Source organism: Phaseolus vulgaris, chromosome 7 (genome assembly GCF_000499845.2).
Source record: "Phaseolus vulgaris cultivar G19833 chromosome 7, P. vulgaris v2.0, whole genome shotgun sequence".
Lineage (NCBI taxonomy): Eukaryota > Viridiplantae > Streptophyta > Magnoliopsida > Fabales > Fabaceae > Phaseolus > Phaseolus vulgaris.
The window spans coordinates 1,611,811-1,627,653 of record NC_023753.2 but is presented as its reverse complement, the minus strand read 5'-3'; the positions used below and the strand labels follow the sequence as shown (position 1 = coordinate 1,627,653).

Here is a 15,843-nt window from a genome sequence, read left to right as displayed (position 1 = left end):
ATATATATATATATAGTAAATAGTTGTATTGTATGTGATGTGTGGCGAAACATGATTGAAGAGCTAGCATGTATCCAAAATAGCACATTGGTTTTAAATGGCGGATTTGCAAATTACACTACAATCCCTCTGTGCTTTCGGTCGGTTTTTGCCATTGTGTTTGGTATTGCATGTCAGCATCACACTGACATACACCAGTTTTCTGCATGGACAGAATTCCCTCTTCAAAATTTCAATGTGCTTCTGTGCCGATTACCTTCTGCACTGTCGTCCTTGTTTTGTTTGTTTCCACAGATACACGAAGTTATTTGTATATGGTGTGTATCATTACATATTTATGGTACACAAAAACTGAATCGTTACTACACACAGGTTCTAGCAAAGAAAACAATGGCTGGTGAAGGTGTCACCAAATCTGAAGTTCAGCAAAACACTCTCTCAAGGGTTCCAAATACAAAGCCTCCGTTCACTCTTGGCCAACTCAAGAAAGCCATTCCCCCACATTGCTTTCATCGCTCCCTTCTCTCTTCATTCTACTATGTTGTTTGTGACCTTTCACTGGTTTTCATTCTCTATATTGCCACCACCTACTTCCACCTTCTTCCTCACCCTCTTTCCCTCGTTGCTTGGCCAATCTATTGGGTTCTCCAAGGTTGCATTCTCACTGGGGTGTGGGTGATTGCTCATGAGTGTGGTCACCATGCCTTTAGCAAGTACCAATGGGTCGATGACCTAGTTGGTCTGACCCTTCACTCAGCACTTCTAGTCCCTTATTTTTCATGGAAAATAAGTCATCGCCGCCACCACTCCAACACGGGTTCCCTTGACCGTGATGAAGTGTTTGTCCCAAAATCCAAATCCAATGTTGCATGGTTCCACAAGTGCTTCAACAACCCACTAGGAAGGGCTGTTTCTCTTCTCATCACGCTCACACTGGGATGGCCTTTGTATTTAGCCTTCAATGTTTCTGGTAGACCCTATAATCATTTTGCAAGCCACTACCACCCTTATGCTCCCATATATTCAGACCGTGAAAGGCTTCTGATCTATGTTTCTGATGTTACTTTGCTCTGTGCCACATACTTTCTGTACCTCGTTGCAACTGTGAGAGGGCTGGTTTGGCTGGTGTGTGTTTATGGGGTGCCGTGGCTCGTTGTAAATGGCTTTCTTGTGACCATCACATATTTGCAGCACACACACTCTTCATTGCCTCACTATGATTCATCAGAATGGGAGTGGTTGAAGGGTGCTTTGGCAACTATGGACAGAGATTATGGGATTCTGAACAAGGTGTTTCACCATATAACTGATACTCATGTCACTCACCATCTCTTCTCTACAATGCCACATTACCATGCAATGGAGGCAACCAATGCAGTGAAGCCTATATTGGGTGAGTACTATCAATTTGATGACACCCCATTTTACAAGGCATTGTGGAGAGAAGCAAAAGAGTGCCTTTATGTGGAGCCAGATGAAGAAACTTCTCAGAAGGGTGTGTTTTGGTACAGGAACAAGTTTTGATGAAGCAAACAATGGGACAGAGGAAGAGTTACAAAGTTCTGTCATGTATCAATTAATTAGAAAGTTATAAATAAGTGGTTTGTGAACAGTTTGTTTCCATTATGTTGCAAATGAAAATATAATGTATTCTTAATTATATGTGGAATATGCTTTTATCTTTCTTACACAAATGCTCATAACATTGTTATTTGGTAAGAAAAATGATAGTTTGAAATGATTTAAAGTTGTATATATTTTTTTATATGATAGGTTTAAAAATAAATATATATAATAATATAAAAAATATTAAAATAATAATATTAGGAATTATAATCTAACTATATAAAAAAAAATGTAATTTGTGAATATATCATTATTCTATTGATATTGTTTCTGTTTAACTTTTTTTTTCTTTACGAAATTAGGGTGTTTTTTAGGTTAAAAATAAAAACAGGTAAAATTTAAAAATTATTAAGTTGTGATATGTTGACACCATTTCAAATATAAACTGATTTTAATAAATATTAAAGTTACACTAAAGTAGTGTTAAGTTGAATGATTTTAAGGTGACACTACTTCGTATAATCTTATTCTTATTTGAATAATTTTTTAAATTTTTTTTTATTTTGATAATGTGTGCAAAATTAATATTGTGGAAAAAAAGAATTTACTAAAGATAAGATGATGAATAAAAACATGGTACATTTGGACTTAGAGCATACATTATCAGGGTCATACAGATTTATAAATTTAATATATTTTTTTTTGTAAGATATTAAAGCATTAATTAAAAATAAGACTCTTACGTTTACACAAAATCTAAAAAAAATTGTGATAGACTAAAATCTACGATTAAAATAAAATATAACTTGTACATGGCTTTGAGCATAAGTACATTTCATTAAAAAATTAAAGTGTATATTTGTATTATAATTATTAATAAGTTTTATCTTTTAATCAGGTAGTTGGAATCTTAAAGATAGTTTTGAGTATGCAATAAATTATATTGGAATTTTTATAATTTATATTAAAATAAAATAATTGAGAAAGATAAATTGTATTGAGAGATTGAATATGAAATAAGATAAACCAATAATATTTTATCCATATACTAAATAAGGAATTACAAGAATTATTATATTTTCTGCCAGTGACGAACGTCGGAGTTCTCAGTATCCGGTTCGTACCGGTCAACATGACTAAATTCATTAAACTCCGTATAGGAGTAACAAGTCTAAAACAATAATTAGACATTAGGGTAATGTACTTTTAATTATGATTCAAACGGTAATCTAGCTCAATAATAATGATTTCATAATAATCATATATTGTACATTAGTTATACTAAACATCGAATATCGAGAATTTACTTGAATATGTAGGAGTATTTTTTACAGGTACTATCCCGACCGAAAGTTTAGGAAAGAGTAAAAATCAATAAAAAAGAACTAAGAGACAATTGTTTAGTGAAGTAAAAAAAGGAGAAAAGTAAATAATAGTTTTCTCCGTCTCTTTCTATTAAACAACATATTCTATTATATTAAATGATTTGGTTATAGTATAAATTTTAATAATAAAAAAATATCATAATTAAATGGCAAATTTAATTTTTTATTTTAATGTAAATATAATTTAATTTTCATGTTTTTAGGATGGGTGTTACTCATTAACGTTCGATATTTTTTCTAATATTTAATTAATAATTTAGAAATATACGACCAAATTTTAAAAACTATATATGTTCTTTACATATTTGTCTTAATTGAAACTTGTTCTTGTTTGATTGTAAATGGAGCGTGGGTCTCGTTTCTTCTTATCTTAATACACACGCAAAGGAGAAAACAAAAAAGGATAAAACGGGAAAATTGAGGAATTTGTGTTGCACAGCAGCAGTTGAAACACCACGTTGATCTTCTCCTTCGCTACTTCACTCAGGTTGTTAGGTTTTCTCTCTCTCTCTCTCAATTTTCATCTAACAAACAATTCTCACTCAGATTCGTAAATCTCTCGATTAGATCACTCACCAACTCTAACGTTTCGAAACCCCTATTTTTCCCCATTTTCCCGTTTGTCCCATGAAATTAAGGATCTCAAACGAACGGGATTGTTGAGTTTCAGTTTGACTTTAGATTTTGACAAATTCAAACTGTGAATGAACTGATTGAAACCGGCTCCTTATCGTGAATTGAGATTTCTATTGCGATCATTGTATCTTGAATTGAATCAAATTAGGCTTGGGTTCTGACTTCGATTTGATTAACCATTTAGGGCGTGTTAGGTCAATATTTGCAAGTTGCAATTGCAGTATGTGGGTTTTTGTGATTGGTTTTTTGTTGTTTACATCTTGGATTGGTTGTTGTGGGATTCAGGTGTTGGTGTAATTGTTTGTACCTTCTGGTGGTGGAACTTGTTGGAGATTGGAGATGAGTCAGAGGGGTTTAATATATAGCTTTGTTGCCAAAGGAACTGTTGTTTTAGCGGAACACACACAGTATACGGGGAATTTCAGTACCATTGCCGTTCAGTGCCTGCAGAAGCTACCTTCAAATAGCAGCAAATACACGTATTCCTGTGATGGGCACACCTTTAACTTCCTCATAGACAATGGATTTGGTATTTGTTTTTATGTATTATTGCCTGCTCTACTGATTTGACTTTCAATACATATGCCAATGTCAGAATTTTGTTCCCCTTTGCAGTTTTCCTTGTTGTTGCTGATGAGTCGGTTGGAAGGAGTGTTCCTTTCGTATTTCTTGAACGGGTGAAGGATGACTTTATGAAGCGCTATGGAGCAAGCATTAACAATGGTAGTACCCATCCACTTGCTGACGATGACGAAGACGACGATTTGTTTGAGGACAGATTTAGCATAGCGTATAATCTTGATAGAGAATTTGGGTTCGTTGTAACTGATCCTTTTAAATTTTTGTTTTCTTCTGTTTGTTGTGGTTTTAAATTTGCGATCTGGTTGTGTAGACCAGCACTCAAGGAGCATATGCAGTATTGCTTGAATCATCCAGAAGAAATAAGTAAACTATCAAAGTTGAAGGCCCAAATAACTGAGGTTAAGGGGATAATGATGGACAATATTGAGAAGGTACGTGTATTGAACTAAGCCTAAAGTGGCTACTATCAGATGTTTCTTAGCTCTGAATCCCCTTGCACAAATGCTAACTAGTTTATCTCTGGATATATGTTATTGTTTGTGAGATTTTCCTTAATTTCGGGGAAGGGTGGAAGGAGTTGTAAATAAGGGATGATAACATTACATTAGTATTGCAACGCTGTTTCAAACTAGTGAATTTATTAATATGATTTCCTCGTGGGACTCATAAAAATTTGAAGCCCGTATACTTACTATGTATATGTATTGCTACGACATGACACAGATATGAACATACAGAAAACTCTTTCAAATGTAAGATATGATACTGCCTACATACACTAACATGAATTTAGGGGTGGATAAACACTTTAAATAAAATGCACAAAATGTTAATAAAGAGACATTTACCATTGCTCGAGAAACACATGCTATCTTAGTGTCGATAAAAAAATGTAGAAAAATAAAAAAGGCTAGGTAGTGGGCTTGTTATCTCCCCTTCCCATTTCTGAAAAGTGAAATTATATTCTATGGACAAGTCGATTGAGGATTTTTGTGCTCTTGTAGTAACCATGGCATTCAAGGTCCATTTTTTTCTTAACAAAATTACCCACAATATGGGATCCATGAGAGCTCAAATTGAAGTTAAATGTCTGTTGTTCTCATAATTCATTAAACTGGACTTTTTTTTTCCCATTTTTTCTTTGTGGACCACCAATGGATTTTTCATATTGCTCAAGAAGGGAAAGGACAATTTAAAAACAGAGAAGGGCAAAGAATGTACCCACTGCATAGGGATTGTGCTGCTTTTTTATTGTTATTGTTAATTTTTCCTATTGTCATCTTTTATGTGTAATATCATTTGGTTATGTTCAAAGATCAAATGTTAGGTTTGTGTCTATTGAAGAATTACTCAGTGGATGATGTTCTCGACAAGTTAAAATAAAATACTTTTTAACTTTACAAACTCTTTTATTTTGTTATCAACTTAATATTAGCTATTTATTTTTCTTGTTAATAGAATAGATGAAAGGCATGTTAGGGAATTACTAATAATTTCAAGATACATATGGATAAGGATATTAGTTATGTTTCATAATCTCTCTGCAATAGCCTTAAAAGAGAGTTAAAAAGGAGGAAAAAATAGCATTGCTGTTCAATAACGAAAAGATGCATACTTTTGAATTTTGGCTTTAGGCCACTGAGGGGATTGAGCCACCTGAGGGTGAGTATATGAAGACTGGCTGTTGAGTCTTTTGCACTTGCATTCATAGAAGACTGGCAGCTTCTGTTTATTGAGCCAAGATTTTTGGAAGGTTTTTAGTCATGATAATAAAAAATATTAGTTTCATAAGAGATTTTTCTCATCTGGCTAGTAAAATTACATGGCTCATACAAGAAATGTTTTCATTTATTTCAATTTTATGTTTTTAGGCATACTAAAAGATGCTCTCCTATCACATAGAATCATTATATTGAGGGGAGAGAGACATTTCACTGTGTAGATATACCCGCCATTGTGGGTTATAAGGTCCTCTAGCTGTATTTAGAACTGCACCTTTGTCTCTCTGACTGAACCTCATGAAGCTACTATAGCATATTAGTAGGTTCTTCAAAGGCTTTAACTCAATAATACCCTTTTTGATTACTCATAAAATGTATGTGCATAAAAGCATAAGTTCAGCATTGTAACAGTTAGAGCAACAAAAAGGATGTTGACGCCCTTAGTAGCTTTGGTGGATTAATATTTAAAAAGGTATGCTACTATAGAATTTGACCCACACGTAATTTAGGGAGAAAAGAAGATTTTCATCACATTAAAAAACTGTCATGGAACTGGTAAACCAAAACTAGAACAAGAGACTGCTTAAACATTTCAACTCTTTTCAAAAGCCACTTTTCTCTCAAAATATTAAGCACTTCTAAAACATTTGTATTTTCCGTCTTGAAGGTTTTGGATCGTGGAGAGAAGATTGAGCTGCTGGTGGACAAAACAGAAAACTTGCAGTTCCAGGTATGTATTATTGTCCAAATCAAGGATTTGCATATCTCCTTTTTCAATAAATACTTTGTTTATCTAAAAGAAACAATGTTTGAATCAACTAGCCTGAATTCTGAAACAATCATACTGATGCTATTGTATTTTCCATTCAAATTTAGGCTGACAGCTTCCAGAGGCAGGGCAGGCAGCTGAGAAGGAAGATGTGGCTGCAGAATCTCCAATTTAAGCTGATGGTGGGAGGAGGAATCCTTACCTTAATCATAATTCTGTGGGTTATTGCTTGTGGGGGATTTAAATGTTGATGGAGCCACAAGAAGTTGAAGTCTGTATAAGGCAAGGATGCACAAAATGATTTACTACGTGTACATGAAATTTGGCACTGGAACTTATGGTTACTGTCATAGACTGTAATTAAGCTTGTGAGGAGAACTGCTAGTTATCTTGAATCAGGCTCATACTTTAGATGTCATCTATGGATTGGTTGTGTATATCATTGCAACAATATAAGACTATTCCCACTTTCCCTCTCTTCCCTCTCTATTTATTTCTTTAAATTCAAATTGGGTTATGCCATTGCATGCTTCCACAACTTCCATTGTCACATTAGCAATAGCTGCAATTATATCCTAGATTCACGTGTAGCTAATCAGTAAACATTTAGGATTATCAATTTATTATTACATTAACGTTAATCATGTATAAAGCAACTCCAAAGCTATGATTAAGGACATTTCAGTCTTACTTGGGTCTAAGGTAAATCGTTCGTAAGAAGATGCGTGTCCTAAGATAAAAGGTAATAACTTATCGAGAACTAAAACATTATTACTTCCCTTTGCTGATTTGAGCACCAAAATATAATTGCAATTATTTTTTTCGAGATCGAAGACCAAAGACTCAATGATCGTGAAGAGTGACAATATTTACTAGGTTTATTCAGTCTTATAAGAACATTTTTGACATTCATTGTGGGTTGAAGACCTTATGAAAGAGTGGTAACCATGTACAAAATGATGAGCAATGGCATGCATGTTCAAGAAGAAGATCAGAACAAGTACACCAGCCAATTGGAGCTGATGATGGAACTTAGAGTTAGAGACACTAAAAAAGAACAAAAAGAACATATTCTTAGAAGGACAATGGTGGTCCAACAAGGACTCTCACACACAAGCACAACAGCGAAGGGGGTGCACAAGCCACTATGGAAGAAGAAAAATGGAAGAGAAATGAAAAGTAGGGTTATATATAAATTCACCTGGGAATATTTTGGCCATTTCACTGACCCATGAGAGTGCACATCAAATGATTGGGGTGCAGAATGAAGAAGCGAGAGGGACAATGTTCCTGTCGAATTATTTTTTTTAAGTTCATCTTTTATGTTTTGAAGGATTGAAAGTTGATCATAAAGAACTATATATTATAAGATATTAGGATATGGCATGCGCAGAAAGTAAATTTAGAATGGCTTTGAAAATTGAGACTGTTAAGAAAAATACTAGCGATATAGTTAATAATACTATTAACTATACTCAAAATTTAATTGATATTAGTAAATTGATTAACTGTAATTCTATCAGTTTGCTATTTGATGGGCCAACGTACTCTAAATTTTTTATATAAAATTTTAATAGTTTAGAGATAAAATAAAAGTACTCTAAATATTAAATGAATTTGAAAAATAAAAAGTAATATTAACTCTACTATAACTATTAGATGAACATAATTAATAAAAAATATAATATTATAACTATCCTGAGTGTTGCAATACATTAAGAAATACCAAATTTAATATCAAAACTATCATAAATATTAAATGAATTTAAAACATTCTAAATATTAAATGAATTTAATAATATGCTATTTGCTACTAAAACTATTATAAATATTAAATAAATATCACAATAATGTTAAAACTTTCGTGAATACCACAGGAATTTAATGGAATTAAAATTACTCTCAGTATCAATTAAATTTAATATTTAATATTAATTTTTTATCAACATTAAAATAAATTAATAAATGTAAATTTTAATATTAAACCTACTCTATAAAGTGAAACTATTTAATGAAATTTAATATAAAAACTCTTAAATATTAAAATTTAATAAATATAAATTTCATATAAAAACTATTCTTAACATTAAAAAATTGATAAATATCAATACCCAAATGGCCTAAATAGAAAATAAATTTAAGAAACGTTCAATAAAAATGTTTTTTTCTAAATGTTTGTCTGTTCAAGTTTCGATTTATTTCATTTTTATTGTTTTTTTGGTTGATTTTCTTTTCTTGGATTGGATCCATTTATGAACATCCTTCTCATTTGGGTCCTTTACACAATTTTTTTTCTTTGATAAAAGAGCTTAAGTACTTTTCCATTTCAATAATATTTGTAATGCAATAAGGAATACAATGGAAAAAAAACTCTGGATATTCTAGACAAAAACATGAGTTGACTTATTTGATGATGTGCCAAGATATTGAATATTATAATGAATCTGCTTTCTGTTTGATTTGATCCATTATGCACCTTATTCACTAGTCATTTGCAGTCATTCTTAAATATCAATAACTTATATTGGAGTTGGCTAACCCTTCAAAGAAAACACTCTCAGATTCCTTTGCGTCCTAATATTAAAAAATAAAACAATTTATTAAAATAAAAAAACTATATTTAAACGAAAGGAAAATCAAAAAAATGAAATTAGAAATTTGATTTGTCTCCCAACATGTTTGAGACCTATCATCGTGAGTTATAATATCCCCTAGCTATAGTTAAAATTGTAACTCTATGACAGGACTTTCTTTTCGGCCATGGTGGTTTCATGAAATTGCCTGGGTTTGGTTTCGTAACATATTAGGATGTCCTTCAAAGGTTGTACGTCAATAAAAACATAACAATTAGACAAAGACAAAATATGGTAGTGAGTACGTTTGGTGAATGTTTTTGTCATATGGGCAAGAAACTCATAAAAGACTGCAACATTACATAACCAAAGACGAGAAATCCCAACATTACAGAACAGGGGGGAGGAGAGATGGTAACGAGATGATTGTAGCAGCATAAGTTCCTAATTAAAAACAGAACAGATTCAAATTAGAAGTTAAATCTCCCTGTCTAATTGGTTTACTCCCATCTAATAGAATAGTGCATTCCATACGCATGTCTCAGAGAAATACAAGACTCGTCTATCACACAGAAAAAAGATTGGAAATGCATCCTTCCACATAAAAAATACATGCTACAGATACACACACTCAAGTATTTAATTACGATATATCATACTTTGCGAAGTAAAACTAGTAAGTACAAATTCATGAATTGAGAGGCGAGTACATCTTGGGGAAGAAAAGCCTATTCATAAAATAACTTCGCTGTAAAAGCAAAACTGTTATAGGAGCTCAAATTCAAGAGGAAAGTCAATCACACAACTTGGTAGTTATCGGTTATCAATTGTGTTCTCTGAGCAAACTTGGGGGGATTACCACCCTTTAATGGTATGATGTTGGTAACCTGCAACGAGCAGTAAAAAAAGGGTAAGTTTAAGCTCTATTCGGGTCAATAAATGTCAGTTTCAACTAGATCATTTTGAAACTTCTTTTCAAATAGCACCACTGTACAGCCACAGCTGACGTAAAAATATAAACAAACCTTGAGGTCACTGAAGGTATCAGTTGCCAAAAATCGGACTGAAATAGGAAAGAAAGCTGATGAATCTGCTAGTGGAACAACAAACTCCATGGACCCACTGCCAAATAAATTAGTCAGACAACAAAAGTAACCAGAAATTAAAAAGAGAGAGAAAAATAATAAATTAGCTATAAAAAAATACTCAAGATATAGCACACCTGCGGTTGGAATTATCAATTAGAAGGACAGACCACTCCAAAATGGAATTCCTGGAATCATACCTACAAAACCAGTTTTATAACAAATCAAGATCATAACCTGAAATTAAATTATTTAGAACCAAAAATAAAATAATAAGTATTATAATAAAAAAATCATGATCTAGAAAAAATCACAGAGCTTACTAATCCATGCAAATCTGGTCATTAGATTCAGTACTTACAAGTTTCTAAGACTGAAAACCACCATTAGCATGTGCAAGTGTAACATGGATAGATTCTAATTCAAACCATAAGTTTATTTACTTCAAAATTCAACCCAAACCACTAAATATGGCCGTCCCTAACGCTTATTTGAGAGGAAGGAAAAATAAATCCGTACCTCCATTCCCCGTCAATCTGCCTAACAGATGGGGCTTCACGAAGAGCTGGAAGAGGTACAGAGATCACAACATTCCGTAGATCAAACATTGATGAAGCCTCATATTCAATGCTGACATAAGTTTCATTTCCAGAAGAGGAAGGCCAACAGTTGACTGCAATAGACACAAATAGCAGACTAAGTTATCACTACATCAATACAAAGTAGTAGAGCATATCAATTATAGTTATAAACTCACTTGTCAGTGGCACCATTGACTCATCAGTACTTTGCATTCTCCACTTTAAAAGACCAACACCTCCAGCATCACTAGCTTGACCGGTGGGGAAAGGTCTGTTGGGATCCTTTAGGCCTAGTATAGAATCATTGGCAAATAATTCTTTATTCATGTTAGGGTGTGTCTTGAAAGAGACAGCTTGATTGTCACCAGTTTGGACCTGCAAAAGTAAGGCACAATATACAAGTATTAATAATTTTAATCGACCTCCTGGGCCTATTTCAGCATTCAAAACCAGTCTTAAGCAAGAAAAATATCTAGGAGCACTACAGATGAAGGATGCTCGGGTCAGGATCAACATTAATTACTGTGCAGAAATTTCGAAAACAGTAGGTTGCAAAGAAACAAATAAAACTGAACATAAAATAAATCATTAATCATTCGAATATAGGCTGACAATTGTATTTCAAACATACAAATACCTCTTTAGTTTTTTCTTATTCATTGATGACCGAAACTATAAATTCATGCTAAACAAATTGATTTTTTCAGGAAACCCTTTCATATACACTACATACCAAAAGCACCAGAATACTTCATGAACAAACCAAGGAAACAACACTATCATCACACTAAAGGCATTGTAACCATCACTATCTTCCTTTCAATTTCATCTTTCTGCCTAACTGAATTGCCACTGCTATATTATTTGAATGACAAGGTACACTTAAAGCTACTTATATCTATGTCTCAAATAAAATGTCATGCTAAACTTCTGGTTAACTTATTTGAGGATTGAACGAGGCTTAAACACGGGCTTTTTTGAAACATTATTCTTTTGAAAATTAAGTAATTGTCTACTACTATACTACTCTTATAAAGGATGCAAACTGTGAAGAGTGTATGTAGACAAAGTAAAGAAAACAATAAAAAACAAAATATATTAGTCAGAGGAAAAAAATCTGTTTCATAAATCTAAGGAAATGGTTTTTGACATGACACAATAGAGTTATTTGATCCATATAACTGATCTCACCTACCAGGAAAGGCTTTTATTCTTTTCCTTGTAGGAAAAAAATATTTCATGTGAACTTCTTTACCGTAATACTGATAGATTTAGCAAAACATTTGTCATATATTTCATGACAATAAATAATCAATTAAAAAAAATATTCGGATTTTAAAAACCAGAAGCCTAGTGGACACACATTAAGTTATAGACAATGAGAAAGTGATACCTGTACTTGAATATGTCCATCCTCTTGGTTAAGAATTTGGAGAGACAATGTGCCTTGAACATCAAAATTACTGACACCACCATCTCGTTTCAATGTCACATTTAGTTTCTCCTCAACACTCAAAGTGATGGGATCAGTAGGTGGTGGGGCAGCAGCACGAGACTGGGAGAGTTTTGGTTGAACATCTTCAAGAATGACCTCACCTTCTGCTTTCAATGATTCCAAAAACTGATTTGTCCTCTGAGATTTACCAAGCTTCATTCCAAGACCTTTTGGTGGAGCAGTGGCTGCTGAAGTTGGACGACCTAAGCAAGAGGTCAATGGAGTAGATAAATGAAAAGGCTACTCACATTTAACAAATGTTAATTCTGGATATATATATATATATATATATATATATATATATATATATATTAGAGTAAACCACAACCAGGATACAGCATGCTTCAACACCCTTTTAAGTCATTACATAAAAAGCATTCTAAAAGGATTCAAGAAAACCTATGAAATCCAACCTTTAGGCTTGGTTGAAAAGGAATCAACATCAGAAGCCAATCCAAAACCAGAGCCGCTTCCAAAACCAGTTCCACTGCTAGATATACTCAAATTACTAAAGCTATTTTCAATTCTTCCAGAGCCCATAGACTGCAATGGACCAAATCCTCCTTTATCACCTCTGTTCTTTTCAATCTGCAGAACACATGACTTGAATAAATGATATGCAATCCCAGGCTTTAAATATAAACATCATCATAAAACATACATCTTTCAATCATACCTTGCTTTTATCAATCTCACTAGCTTTTCGCTTCATAACATCCTTAGTTTCATTAATCTTGCTCTGCAAAACCAACTTGTGCAGCTTCTCTTCATGACTCTCCATCTCACAGTATTGCTTAACTTGTGCAACAGTCACATTTTCCTTGTGCCCAAGGGAGATGACTTCATCAAATGCAAAAATCAACTCAAAGGCATGTTTGCAAATACCCTCTTCATCAAGGGAGTAAGAATATTCAGGTACCTAAAAGTATTTAGGAATGAACTCACTGTAACATTGATACTTGACAAAAGATTTACCCAATGACTGTAAATAGACCAATAAATCCAAAATAACCTCCCACTACCAACCATTAGATCAATCTTAAACCCTTTCGAGTCTTCCTATAGAAATCAAAATACTAAATGCTATGTTTAACGTAAGAGAAGCGTTTAAACTGAAAGACTGCACCATTAATACTTCGTGAGAAAACCAATATGACAGGAAAATTAGTAAACAAGGCACAGATGACAGAACAATTTCTATATTCATGCCCAGAAGTCATACTAGAGAGAAAAGCAATAATGCCACAACCCAGATAACAAAAGACAAGCAATTGAAATCAAATTTACATAATAACATAAGATGTCAAACTTCAAGCATCAGAAAGAGGATACAAGTTTTGAGAGAAGTCTCAGAGTTTCCAAATCTTCCAGTATGTTGCTGTTTTTGTTTGTTACAAGAAGCAGGTACAGTGCTTCTATTGGCTGGTAAACATAGCGCACATTCTCAGTCTCAACATATGTGTGTTGTTTTCCAGTCCCAACCAACTTGGGAAATGCTGCTAGAAGACCCTCAATTCTTATGCGAGTCATGTCCACAAATTGTCTAGAAACTAGCACTGCAAACAGAGCAAAAGTCCTGAATGTATGAGAACAATGATGTCTAATACATAATTATTTAGGCACCACCAAGTTCAACATCAATTCTAGATTAAGTTTTTCTTTTGAAAATAAAAAAAATAATACTGAATTTTAAAAAAATCAAGTAATGACAATTTATTAAGTATTACATAGAATCGTACACAACTAACATATTGAATTAAAGGATTTCATAAATATGCCGCTTCAAGTGTGATGAGACACTAGACTATACACTATACAGATAAAAACATAGAAAAAAGATTCGGGCCATGTTTCCCAATTTAATCATACAAAATACTGGGTCAGAATTGGTTTTGCCTCCTACCAGAAATGTGATTTTGGAAAAAAAAAATGAGTATGCTTGCTATTGTAAGGTAAGATTGTTTTTGCCTCAAAATCTTAATTAGGCTAGAAGTGATAAAAAGTACCTTTTACTTGAGGTTGAAAAATTTACAATTTTGGCACAAATTTATATGGAAATATAATTGAGCCGAAATCAGTTTTACAGATGCGCTCATCCAAACCCACTCGGTGTACTTCACAATCAATTTTACATATGCTCACCACACACACAGACCTTCTTATTTATTTTTTTAATGGTGCAGAATAAATAACCTAGTTACAGCTTCTGGGTGTTTAAAATTCAAATTCCGTTCATACTCTAACTATGAGCTATTTTTTAAAAAGATGCACCTTGAATTGACAGTATGTCTAATGTGTTTATCATAACTTCGGTGAAATTTCATTTAGTGGGGTACAAAAAATACAGCGACTAAACATGAAAATCAAGCCGGACTATATCAACCAAAACAATACCATCAACCGCGACGGAACAAATCAGGTGAAGAGGGCAGCAGAGAACTAACCTTTGCCAGATTTGCTAACAATGGATGCAGCAAGGACAACCTGTTAGACAGGTAAAAAAAATTTAATGGTGCAGAGGGGAAGTCAAAAAATTGAAAGAATAAGCACAACCCATTCCCAAGTAAACCCTGTCCAAACCCATCCCCAAGTAAACCCTGTCCAAACCCAACCCAACTGGCATTTGGAGAGTAAATTGATCTTACAATCAAGAATATTACATTAAACATTCACAGTTACTAGCTATATTCAACATAGACAAAAACAAAACATGCAGCATAAGCCACGCCAGAAGATCCAAGATTACCAGAAATTGTACCATGGAGATTAAAACATTTCATAAGATTTTCATTCTAACGCAGATCAAAACGTATCACTAAGTTCCTGTATTACTAAGTCCATTCGGCCTGTAAGTCTAGATCACGGGATAAAACTACAAACACATTATGAAAATAAGGGGAGAACCATACCACACCAACATCAACATAGCTAACAGGTAAAAAAACGACAAGCAGAATGAAGTAACAGAAACAAAATAATCAGAGTGAAATAGTTGAACAGAAACAAAAGTAAGTCCTCGATTATCAATCCAGAGAAGTGTAAGGAGTGTTACCATCTTTTCCGCTTAATTTTTGAAGCGGGTAAGTTTTTCTTCTGTCGAATTGAATCTACCAAACAAAATTAAACAGAGTGTTAGAAGGCATCAGATCCAGAGGTGAAGTATTCAATGAGGTATAATTGAAAGGGGAATCTGAAGAGGGAAGAGAATAGTGAAAATGTAGACTGAGAGAGAATTTACCAAAACGCGATCTGAGATCGGAGAGCGCAGATCTGATCTCAGAAGGAGAGAGCGAAGACGAAGAACCAAGGAGAAATAGCTTCACTGATGAGAAGAAAGATTGCAATGGAAGACAAAACCAGGTTCAATCTAATGAAAACGCTAAACGGTGCGTTTCATCTTGTATTTTTTATTCTCAAGCCCAACCACACTAGAAAAATGCATACTTATTT

The 15,843-nt window shown here is 33.4% G+C and overlaps 3 protein-coding genes across 4 annotated transcripts; 2 read left to right on the top strand and 1 right to left on the bottom strand.

The window, feature by feature from the left end:
• Positions 1–259: 259 nt before the first annotated feature.
• Positions 260–1,679, top strand: LOC137827760 (omega-6 fatty acid desaturase, endoplasmic reticulum isozyme 1). The gene has a single exon (XM_068634066.1). It carries the CDS (start codon positions 391–393, stop codon positions 1,522–1,524), a length of 1,134 nt encoding a protein of 377 aa, XP_068490167.1. The 5' UTR covers positions 260–390; the 3' UTR covers positions 1,525–1,679.
• A 1,584-nt stretch (positions 1,680–3,263) lies between these two features.
• Positions 3,264–7,136, top strand: LOC137827761 (vesicle-associated membrane protein 727). 2 transcript variants are annotated; one of them, XM_068634068.1, is made up of 6 exons: positions 3,264–3,438; positions 3,873–4,116; positions 4,203–4,401; positions 4,480–4,600; positions 6,558–6,620; positions 6,767–7,136. In XM_068634068.1, exons 2-6 carry the CDS (start codon positions 3,927–3,929, stop codon positions 6,908–6,910), a joined length of 717 nt encoding a protein of 238 aa, XP_068490169.1. In that variant the 5' UTR covers positions 3,264–3,438; positions 3,873–3,926; the 3' UTR covers positions 6,911–7,136. The 2 variants fall into 2 exon arrangements, with proteins under 2 accessions (XP_068490169.1, XP_068490168.1); XM_068634067.1 differs by having other exon boundaries at positions 3,268–3,438; positions 4,203–4,600.
• A 2,566-nt stretch (positions 7,137–9,702) lies between these two features.
• LOC137830253 (coatomer subunit delta-like) lies at positions 9,703–15,839 on the bottom strand. The gene is made up of 12 exons (XM_068637454.1): positions 15,632–15,839; positions 15,446–15,500; positions 14,838–14,877; positions 13,726–13,949; positions 13,070–13,312; positions 12,807–12,981; positions 12,292–12,596; positions 11,075–11,273; positions 10,837–10,990; positions 10,455–10,517; positions 10,258–10,354; positions 9,703–10,119 (listed from the first exon to the last, which is right to left on the bottom strand). Exons 2-12 carry the CDS (start codon positions 15,446–15,448, stop codon positions 10,030–10,032), a joined length of 1,593 nt encoding a protein of 530 aa, XP_068493555.1. The 5' UTR covers positions 15,449–15,500; positions 15,632–15,839; the 3' UTR covers positions 9,703–10,029.
• Between the last annotated feature and the right edge of the window lie 4 nt (positions 15,840–15,843).